We start from the raw sequence: 11873 nt of genomic DNA on the forward strand, positions 1-11873 counted from the left end.
TCTCCCTATCCCTATCAGCAATGACAGTCTTAGCCGCAGTATGCTCCTCTTCCCGAAGACGAAGCTTAGCCTCCAACTTAAGGGATTTGGCCTTAAAAAACTGGTACAGCATGTGATTGCAATGCTCACTCCTCATCATCTGCGAATTAGAAGATTAGAACACCCTGACTCTAAAAATTGCTAAAAATTGATACAAGGCAAAATGATGAGAGAACTCACCTCTAACATCCGTTGTTGGGGAAATCCATACTGATACCAATCAACCAACGCCATCATATCAGCAACAGTCGAGGGAGCGTCGACTACTAGAGCAGACTCCAAGGCCCGAAGATTCTTATCCCACGCTTCTGCAACCTGGTCCTCGGGAGACAATTGCATCATCTTACGGGTATAGGCATCAGATTTCTTCTCACCCTCCACCACATGAGCTGGATTGGGTACGAACATCAAGTTTTTCTTTTTAAACCAAGCTAAGATGACATCATCACCCTCAAGGATCAGTGACTGAGGAAAATCATCTCCAGAAGACCCAACCGAGGCCTTACCCATGTCCGTGAATTTAGCACCCGAAGAGTTCGAGGCTACTCCCGCATCCAAATCTGGAAGGTCTCTAGCACCGCTCCCCTCTGGAACATCACTAGCATCCACGACTCCATTTCCCTTTCCATCCGCCTTGCTAGAGTTACCAAGCACATCCCAATCATCGTTTGGGAAAAGCAGGTTGAACTCAGAAGCCAGGCCCAGGGAAGCATTTATGTCAAAACCATCCTCCGCAAAAAAAATCCGACCAAAAAAAAACTCCTGAGACATAGCAGGAATTTCACCACCAACACCCTCATCACCAAGGCCAGTGTTATCATCACCAGCATCACTGCAACCCGCAGGATTAGCTTCGGCACCAGCATCATGACAACCTGCGGGATTAATTTCACCACCAATACCGCTGCCACCAGCGGTAGTATTCCCTTTAACAAATTCTTCATCATCATGAACTGGAGGGGATGTATCAGTACGCTCTTCTATATCAGACATATCTTCATCCTCTCCAAGCTCAGTCACAGGACTGTTAACTTCTTCATAAACCTCCGCCTCCTCGATTGTTGCGGTGGTGGACTGCTTGGGATTTATCCTCCTCTTCTTCGTCGCCTAAAAAGACAAGGCATAAGAATAAAAATCCCTGACTTTGAAAAGAATTAAAACTGCCTCAACTAAAGGACAATGCATATGGAAATCTTACCTTGACAACCGCAACATTCTTCGCCTGAAGATCAACATCGGAACTCTCTTCGTCATCTCCATCAACAACATCGAGGGCATATTGGAAATTCATGCCCTCAAAATTCAAATGCCAAGGACGGAAATTCCCATAACGAGCAGGAGGAGCCGCACGTATCTGGCTATCTGCGGTAGGACGCCATCCGTGCGGACCTGGAACCCACCCCCAATCCCAGGGACCAACAAACTCAATAAAAGTTGCGTGCCATTCATAGTCATGATCACGCTTGATCCGCTCACGAGTAGGAAACTCCAGTTTGTTAGTAGAATTCTCTGTACCCGGGACGTACTTCACCTTAGCACCACTTACTTCACTCAGAAGGCGGATCTCACCATGAGGAGCGGTAATATTCCGAAGACTCACACTCCAAGGTTTACGATTCCTACTGTTAACATAGTCACCGAAAGACTTGTTAAAATTCTCAGGCGTATACCACTCCCTTTCCTCAGGATTGGGAACATAAAGAGTCATCATTGTCTCTCCTTTGCTCCGAAGATAACACTCCCTCAGTGCACGAAGATAATTCCCATGAAGTTGGGAAATAGAGCGACAGTGTGTGTTCTTCGAAGAACCCTCTCGACCAGCCAACACATCATAATAAAAAGAATCCCCAGACTTGTACAAAGGCAACATAAGACCCGCTTCAAAGGCCCCCACCGTGGTCAGCAGATGAAATTCATCAAACTTATATGTCGATATCATCTCATAAGTAATATCATCATCAGCAGCGTAAAAACGAACATCGAATAGCTGAAGACCATGCTTTTCCTTGAAAACCTCCAGATCAATATGTTTGAAGGTCACTTTCTTCTCCCCAACAGCGACGCTACGTATTTCCTGAGAAATATCTTCCTCCTCCACGGGATCAGGCGCATAACCCTTCGAAGGGTTTCTCTCGGAAGCTTTCCTCTTAGGATGAACCTTAGATATATCAGTCTTCGAAACCACTTCTTTCGAAGACCTCCCCTTGGGTTGAGACACTGGAGGGGTAGGTAGAGGATGTTGATGAGACGCGGAAGGAGGCGCCACTGACCGAAGAGGTAGGACATCCCGCGTTCTCTTAGGATCATCACGCGGATTAACTAAGGGACGAGAAACAACATACCGGGAGCCAGGAGCCTCTTTTGGCCGGTCCCCCTTCTACGTATTCCCTCTATGCGACTCACCCCTCTTAGAAGATAAGTGCCTCTGGCCAGAAGAAGACGAAACCCTATAAACACGGGCATCACCTTGGGAAGATTTAGACGAACCTACACCAGGCGGAGAAACATCAGGATCCCTACGCGGAGGAGATCTACGCGGACTAGGCGGTGGAGTTTGATAAGAAAACTGCGGACGGTCAGCCATGTATGCGTAGTACACAAACAAGTTTCAGATTTCCGCGAAGACAAAACAGAAATCAAAAAACCCAATTTCATCCAGTTCTTCATAATCATGAACCAGATGGAAAATAAGAACAAACCCTAAATAAAAGAGGAAATAACAAATAGGGGCAAGCATATACGAAGGAAGAAATCATTACTGTTTGTAATAACGAACAGGGGCAATCATACACACACTTATATATATGTTCTTCATCACAAACACATATAGTAACAGTTCATCAAAATATAATCAACACACAGTAAAACCACCTACCTATAAATAAAAAATTAAGCAGAAAGCCTCGACGAACAGTAGCAGCAGCAGAAAACCTCGACGAACAACAGTAGCAGCAGCAAAAAACCTCGACGAACAACAGTAGCAACAACATCAGAAAACTTTGAGGAGCAACAGTAGCAGCAGCAGCAGTTAATTACAAAGATACAAAAGCAGAGAACAAATAATGAAAATTCCGAGGAAAGAGAAGGAATGAAATTTATGATTAGAGAATTTTCACATTCCTTCTCATATATATATGCAAAGAGAAATAAAAACCGCCCCACTGCACAAGAAGAAGTTATTACAAATAGTGGGGAACGTGCCCTAAAATCTAGGAAAATAGTAAAGAGAAGATGAAGAGAGTAACACGTTTTTTCTTCCCACTTCGACTAACCGCCCAGTAGGAGGAAAAGGGGCAAATTGTAGGTACATATTTCATCTTCCGCCACGTGCCCACAAAGACACACGTGGAGGACATGCGGCTAAGGGCATCAAGATATGATATCACGCGTGGACAGCCAAGAGTCACTTTATCCTATCCCTAGAAAGATCTAAGATCTACAGCTGGGGATAGTCAAACTGACGCAGACAAGACAGGGGCAGAGGACAGCTGTCTACCGCGGACAGACATCTCAACTACCCACATTAAGTACCCTCAAACAGCATACGTATCAGTCAGCCCGTATTGGAAGCGCAGATAATACTGCGTATCCAGACAGAACACGCAGATGCAGCCGAGAACACGAAGACTTCTGCGTGAGTGGCACAAAACACAAGAGGATAAGGTTATAACGGGCTTTAGAAGTGGACCCCACGTAACTTCCCTATAAATACCCCTCTCTCCCAAGTGAAGAAGGAGGCCGAAAAACATTGAGAGGAGAATAGGAGAGAGACAAAGAGATAGAGAAAGTGTAAGTGAAGTTCCTCCTGCTACGCAGGCTTATATTGGTCTCAAAGTCATTCGAATATTTCTGTAACCTTCATACATATATTGAAAAACCCAAACCCGTAGACAGAGATCTGAGTGATGAATCATATAAGTTAATCGTTTCATCTATATTCATGCATTTACACTTTATATGTTCATTTCGATACTTATGGTATATCATGTTCGTACATTTTATATTTCGTCCGCTATTTATGTTATTGTATGAGCCAAGAACCATGATTGTAGTTGATGAGACGAGGAAGAATATTAGAACTCTGAGTCAAGGATTCGACATAACCTATCCATTCCCCTCAGGCGCAGCTTATTTACTGTATTGTCATGAGTCTGCGCGCATTATTTGTGAATACTCAGATGACACCAGATCTTTGTGTTCACACCATCAGCATGCAACGTCGAAGTTCCAATTCTTGTATTACTGCTGTGGCGATGTCCATGAGTACTAGATTTCCAAGAGTGAGACTTAACGGAAAGGCAGTTGCGAAGGAAATCGCCGATGAAGTAATGTGGATGAGGGATGAAATTGGTGTCACACCAATGTTAGCTGTTATTATATAGTTGGGGATAGGAATCACTCGCCGGTTCATCTTGAAAACAAGCTCAAGCAGCAGGGATCAAAACAGATGTAGTTTGTATGCCAGAAGATTCATCAGAAGAAGAGGTTCTTGATTATATTTCGCGATTCAACGAGGAATCCTCCGTTCATGGTATCCACATTCAGCTGCCTCTACCTCGTCATATGGATAAGGAAAAAATCTTGAATGCTGTTCGAGTTGAGGAAGATGTTAATGGATTCAGTTCACTAAAAACTCGAGATCAAGAGCCGCCATTTAAATTTCCTTCCGTAATTCCATGTACAGCCAAAGGCTGCATAGAATTGTTGTACAGATGTGAGATTCGTATAAAGGGGAACTCAGTAGTTGTTATTGGTAATGGAAGTGAAACTGACATTGTTGCACCTCCTGTCGCATATTTATTAGAGAGGCATGGAGCCAATAAGGTCACTCTTGTGCACCGTGGAACAGAGAACCTCGCGGAGATCGTCAAACAAGCAGATATCCTGATCTGTGCCGCAGAAAGAGCATACGTAGTGAGGGGTCGCTGGATTAAGCCAGGAGCAGTAGTCATTGACACCGGGAATAATAGAATCATCGATCAGAGACGTCATCTAGGACCAGGCTATCGATTTGTTGGGGACGTTTGAGACTTGGGAGATTGATTCAGTTATAAGTCCACCACCGGGAGCAATGGAATCCATGACCACTGCAATGCTTCTATCAAACACGTTACGTTTAGCTAAGAGAGCTCTCAAGATTGAATGACCAGCTGGAACATATTTTCTTCTATGTACTGTTCGGTTTTAAATTCTTTCGTATTTTATAGACAGAAATATATTAATAAATTCTTCTTAGAGATTTAACTAGTTTACGGTGTGATTCCTCTCGGAGGCACCAAGCATGGGGTGTGTACGCTGAACTTTGTTCATCATAAATTATGCCAAGAAAACACAAATAAATTTTTTTTGGAAATCTCCGAGAAATGAGGTACGACGGACGTGGGTAATAATTCTACTTTTGTTATCCTTTTGATCCTTTTGTTTGATAAAGCTTCTAAGTTTCACAGTCTTTATTACTCCAGGTAATAGTGTTTTAGTTGAGAAGCACTGATCAAAACAAGAAAGCATGACACACTGGAAGCACAGGGTATAAGAGCAAAGAAATTAACCAAGTATAATAACAAAAAAAAAACAGCTTATTGAAGCATTTGCACTGTTCAGATCACAAAAGAAATAAAAAAATTCCATTGCCGGGATTTGAACCCGGGTCGCCTGGGTGAAAGCCAGGTATCCTAACCGGGCTGGACTACAATGGATTGATGTCTTCATTTAAACATCAATGAATTGATGTCTTCATTTCAACCCTGTAGCCAAACAAGAAGCAAAATATGGAACCATAATATCACCGGGAAAAGAGACTTAAAGGACACTTGGAGTAAATGACTCGGGGACACGGCTTAAAAGATAGAACCCGCAAGAAAAGTTTATGTTTATCATGTAAAAAATGGGTTATTGAATCTGGATAAGATCATTTCAAGCGTTGGTAACCAGACTGCCAGATGAAGTAACTTGAAACTTCATTTCGTGATGATAGTGTGTGTTTAGAGAAAACATGTACTCCTCACAAAAGTTTTTTTTAAAAAGAAAAATAGATCAAATAATTATAATTTTTAAAAGGGGAGTAATAGAATTCCACCTGAATGCATCTTTAAGCTCTTGATTATTAGGACTCAACTTCAAACCGTCGAGGAAGGCCTTTTGTGCATCACTGTACCTCTGCAATAAAGAATGCAACAAAAGAAACTTGAAAACACAGTCCATTTTGCATTTTTCTGCTCGATAACAAATACAGATTGCGTCCTAGAAAATGCTCATCAAAAAAAAAAACACCCTACAAAGCAGCAATATAAACAGCGGAAACACGAAACGAGAAATACATTTCGCTTTTTCTTTCTTTTGAAGGAGGGAAAAAGAAAAAAAGGAAAACACTTACTCGTAGTAAAGTGTACGCTACACCTGCTCTATAATAAGCCTTAGGCCAATCTGGCCTTAGTGATATGCATGCATTGGCATCTTCTAAGGCCTCTGTGCCTTCTTTCATGCGGGCCAAGCACATACTACGGTTAGAAAGTATAATTGCAGCATGCGGATCAATTTCGTTTGCCTATATTCGCATCATAAACAGAGGGCATTAGTTATGTAATGGTTGCTTCACGTAACATAAGATGGAATGAAAATATGAACCCGAGATGGAAAAAAAATGAAAGTATGAAACATCAGTCATCGATTGAAGGCAGTATTAATTAGGTAAAAACTCGTGACAAGAAAAAAATTAGTCAAAGCTATCAATACATTTTAGGAAATGGGCAGACCTCGAACAAACACCAGGAATCAATGAAAATATATTTTCTCAATAGCATGAAAATATCATGTCAGGTGGAGAACAACCTCACACTGGTCTAATATACAATTACTACAAGTATTTTCTTGAAGCTTCTGAAAAGAACCACCACATATTTAATCAACAAAATGGTGGAGACATTTTACAACATTAAACTAAGTAACCATTTGAGGAAAATGGATACATAAACTTTACGAGAAAGTTCCTGCTGTAGACTAGCATTGTTCAGACGTAGAGCAATACATCAGTAGACAGTAACTAAATAGTTAACACTTAACTAGGCTGCTAGGTTATGCAGAACCGTCTAAGAAACCGGGATAAAGAAGTCAAACAGCTTTTATTCAAGGATATACGATAGAACCCAGAAATACACTACTAGTCAATTAATTCTAAAAAAATTCAAATTGGAACTTCCAACAATGACAATAAAACTTGTATACGTCAAAATGAATTCACTGAAGCTAACAATTTTCGCAGCCATAAATTCAACTAAAAGCATCATCGATATATAGAGTCATGTTAAAAAGAAAACGTACCTGAGTAGCAAACCATTGCGTTAAAATAGTCCTGTTTCTTAAATGCATCTGCACCACTTAACTTTGCCTCGTCAAACTTTTCCTTGGCTTTCAGCTCCCTCTTCAAAAGTTAAGGATATCACAGTTATTAAGACATAATGCCGTAAAACATAGGTTACAAAAATAGCAGCTATAACATTATAAAAATCGCACTTGTATTTTATTTTACACAATATTGGTATACATGTACAAAACAAATAAATGAACTATGATGCAGCTTTGAAAATATTAGAGTAAACCTGGTTTGCTTCTTTGATGAAAAAGATGTTATTTTCTTAGAAAGAAAAGGTTGTGCGTTGTTTAAACATGCGTCATCTATACCGTCACAGAATGAACAACTAAACTTCTATTCTTGTCGGGGTTATTCCAATTTTAGTGCATTAACCTAAACGACGTTACTGAAATAACAAATGTCCATTCATAAAAAAGAAGAAAGTAGAAAGACTATACCAAGGGTCCACCAGTAATGCAAGTTAGTTATTATACATATTGCACTTGCTTATCCGCAACCCATGGTTTAAATTGGAGAGCCAAACTATTTCTTTGCACTCTATGTGCATTCACAGGAAATTGATTCGTTTAGATTCAGATATGTGAAAAAAGTCCCAAGTTTAGTATGTAAGAAACATGAGGTGGAAACGGTGCAACGTGGGCAGTTGATTCCAAGTCAAATTCAGCATCCATATTTTTCACGAATAGCAAGCTTCCCCTGATATTTAAGGCTTAAGCAACAATAATAGAAGGAAGGCCGCCAATTATTTGGTTATGAACTACAGAAGTAAGTTACATGTTGAATACCTGTTCCTTAGCTTGATCAGACTGTACATGTGCAATTACTCCACCGACGCTCCAGTTGATATATTCCGGAATACGAGAGGTTACAGGGAAAAGAATCTCAACAGCATTATGATAACCATTGAGTGCGGCAATTTCTAATGGTGTGAGTCCATACTGTGATAAAAAAAAAAGTTGAATTTCTTAAGCCTAATTATATGCCAAAGAAAATTTAGGATCTATGATGTCAAGCAGAATATCTAGCAAACCCACCTTTTAAAAATGCAAGATCTATGTTTTAATAAAAGTCGTACATATTTGGAACCATTTTATAAATTCAGAATGCTGGGCCTAGAGAAGCATTAATGAAAAGGGTTGCTTACTTGCATAAAATTCAACATGCGTCTGAGGTAAGGTCACATCGATATTTAGAGGTGTCACCAGAATGTAACCTTAATTAATATTATCATCCTCTGGTCTATAAGTTTACCAATTTTAATCTTAGTTGATCATATGAAGGATAATCAGTCTAACAGTTTCTAACTCCACACTAAAAAACGACTTGAAACTTTTCAAGATGGTGAGGAGATTTTCCTCAAATATCTGTGCATGTTACATCGGTATAGTATAAGCAGCAAAGCATGTCATGCGGATGTATTGAGCTTGCGGTTGAGATAAAATATTGGTCGACAACTACATCGAAATAACGAAGTTAGAGATAAATGAAATATGTAAAAGTCAAATAACATTACAGTATCCGTGATATCTGGATTAGCACCAGCTTGAATTAAATGCTTGATAGTTTGAGTTAGCCCATCTGTTGCCGCAGCTACCAGAGGTGTCTCTCCATATGATCCACCATCCGGGTCAGCACCAGCCTATAAAGATGGCAGAAGGTAGAATGTTTTTCATATTATACAGGCATCAAAAATCACTAAAGTACTCAGCAGGATCATAGTAGACCAACTTGCTAAACTCTAAAGAAGATACTTCATTCAAAACATACTGAACCACTGCCAGAGCTTACTGAAAGAAAATTTTGACCAATCTGAGGAGCAACTTCTGCAGAAAATAAAAATCAACATCTGAAATCTTGGATCTGTTTTTTACTTTGCTTCTTTGGTGACAGGGTCTCTGGGGCCTCCTAAACGTATCTATTTGATCTTGGGTTCTATGTATGCTACCATATGATTACACAGGTGACTGACATCTTAATGATGCATCAAAGGCAACTCCAGCTGAATTTAGTATCCAAGATAGGAGCTTTTGATTTTTCTGTCACATTCAACCATCCCAGATACTGATATATTTGGTGGAAATACTCAGAAAAGTGTGAAAATAACTAAATTGGTGAAACCGAAAATAATAAACCAAATCTAAATGCTGACATTAAAAACACAGGGCAAATATTGACTATCCCTTTGGAAGACCACAATGGCACAATCAACAAAGAGGGAACAGAATTGCAGCTATTCCTAAGAAAACTACCACAGACAGGCCTGTAACAGACTAACAGGGTGATTCTTTTGGTACCTCAAGTAAAGGCTCGACGCATGGTAAAGATCCAGATACAATAGATCCCGCCAGTGTTGTAAATGCACGACCAGAAGACAAATTAGGCTGCATAGACAAAAGAGCTAGATTATTTAACTACGTATAGTTGGAAAAGAAATAATAATAACAAAAAAGGTTAAATAAATATATACATTAAAGAGAGAAATTCTTAGTAGTTGTGTTGTAGCTATCCATGGTTGACTAACCAAATCAAGCACCAATGTGTATTCTGCCTTAACTACAATTCCAAGTTATTGCACTCAAGTGAAAGGATAATTAGACCCCTCACTAGAGTATGATATTGAACGGAACTCCTTTATCCACTACTCACTAAATCATAACAGTTCTAGAGATAAAACAGACAAAACGTAATGTCAAACCCTGTGTATAAGTGGTAGATCAACCAATCAACTATATTAACAGATATCAGAAACAGACATAGGGTTCTACATGTAGATAATTCACAACTGCACATGTATTCATAAACAACACGTAAATCCAACTCATATTTGCATTTTGCTCCAACAAAATCTGCAATGCCTCGAGTTGGTCGTGATTAGCAGCCATATCTAGGGGTGTGCCATTTTCACTTAAAGCATTTACATTAACACCTCTTGAAAGTAGTCTGGTTAGTATCTCCGTGTATCCTGTATTTGACCTCCGATTAAATTTTATGCCCATAAAAGATAAAGATGCAGCACAGATTTAAAACAAAGTTATGTACCATGAGAAAAATTTCGAAAATAATGCACAAAAAATTGATTAACTTCAATTGTTAGGAATGTGGTATACCTTTTTCAGCAGCGCAATGCAAAGGACTATAACCTTTTGTGTTGGATGTCTCAGGATCAGCACCTTTTCCGAGTAGATATTCAACAATCAACAGTGTTGATATTCCCATCCATTGTTGCATGTAACAATGGAGAATCACCTGTTCAACCAATACAATTAGTTTTAAGACACAAATCTCTAGTCTTAACCTAAGCCCTAAATAATTATTCAATTATACCTTTTTTATCTTTCATATTGACATCAAGTCCCAATTCCTCAATCAAGTACTTGAGAACATTTAGCTTTCCTTCTACGGCAGCAAAGTGAATAACTCCTACTCCATTGTCATCCTTAACATTCATCGCGGTGTTTGCTAATCCTCTTCCATCATCATATTTTGCAAGTAATTCTGATTTAAACAAAAACAGAAAAAAAAATCAAAAAATTATGAAAAATTAGACAGTAAAAATTAGAAGGTGTTCTTGTTTTCTTTTCAAAATTACTTACTCTTGAGTCGCTTAAGTTCCCCGTTGGTAGCCGCGCTGATAACAGCGGCACGTCTTGATGATTCCATAACTGCAAGTGAAAAAGAAACGATTGATGGAGAAGAAGATCGAAGCTAATTGTTTTTTGGGTTTTACTATTGGAAAGAAGAATATATACCACTACAATGATCCATTTTGATTCCGTCTCAGAAAATTTGACTGATCAGTTGTCGAAAATTCTAAAAGAGTAGCGAGGGTTTTTGGTTTTGGAACAGAATGGACTGGAGTGGAGGGGGTCATCCAATTTAAGCTTTTTATTCCATCTACTAGGAATATCATTCTGGGTCCATTACTGACCCGACACGTGATTTTTTTTCCCTTGTAAATTCTCCCCAGACCCCAATTAGGTCGAGGTTTATAGCTTAGTGGTTTACCATCAAACTCTAAGGAGAAAATCATGCTCCAATCCCCACGTAAAGATTTATATTAGAATCGTTGTATAAGTTGGGTTTGGTGGATTGAGTTTGAGACTAGAATATTTGTATAGTTGGGTTTGGCGGATTTGATCTAGTAGTGGGACCAGTCCGATTGGTTGGGTTTGGGTAGAGGTCTAAACCCGGTTTTCATGAAATTACTAACCACAATTGACTTCTGGAATAACCTTTGTAATCTTCTTTGTTCTTAATTTAGTTGTGTGAATGGGACCTTCTCTGGATAAATGATCATTGAAGTTTATAAACATATTATCAGTCTTCTCTCGACCTTAATAAAGAGCCAGAGGATGAAGATAATTAAGGTCTTTAATAAGTCAATTTAGCTCGTAATGTGGGAAGTTTATAAAAAAAATCATAATTAGGAGACACCACCACAAATTGGGGGATACTAAAAAAACAC

At 39.3% G+C, this 11873-nt stretch overlaps 1 protein-coding gene, 1 long non-coding RNA gene and 1 other non-coding gene across 3 annotated transcripts; 1 reads left to right on the forward strand and 2 right to left on the reverse strand.

Moving 5' to 3' along the window:
* The first annotated feature begins 4497 nt into the window (after positions 1-4497).
* On the forward strand, positions 4498-5067 carry LOC113324679 (bifunctional protein FolD 4, chloroplastic-like). The gene has a single exon (XM_026572977.1). It carries the CDS (start codon positions 4498-4500, stop codon positions 5065-5067), a length of 570 nt encoding a protein of 189 aa, XP_026428762.1.
* A 594-nt stretch (positions 5068-5661) lies between these two features.
* Positions 5662-5735, reverse strand: TRNAE-UUC. Its single transcript has one exon. It is a non-coding gene; the product is annotated as a tRNA-Glu (tRNA).
* Positions 5736-6106: 371 nt separating this feature from the next.
* LOC113321422 lies at positions 6107-9040 on the reverse strand. Its single transcript, XR_003346646.1, has 5 exons — positions 8922-9040; positions 8194-8346; positions 7357-7456; positions 6413-6583; positions 6107-6195 (listed from the first exon to the last, which is right to left on the reverse strand). It is a non-coding gene; the product is annotated as an uncharacterized LOC113321422 (long non-coding RNA).
* Positions 9041-11873: the final 2833 nt, after the last annotated feature.

Source organism: Papaver somniferum, chromosome 11 (genome assembly GCF_003573695.1).
Source record: "Papaver somniferum cultivar HN1 chromosome 11, ASM357369v1, whole genome shotgun sequence".
Classification (NCBI taxonomy): domain Eukaryota; kingdom Viridiplantae; phylum Streptophyta; class Magnoliopsida; order Ranunculales; family Papaveraceae; genus Papaver; species Papaver somniferum.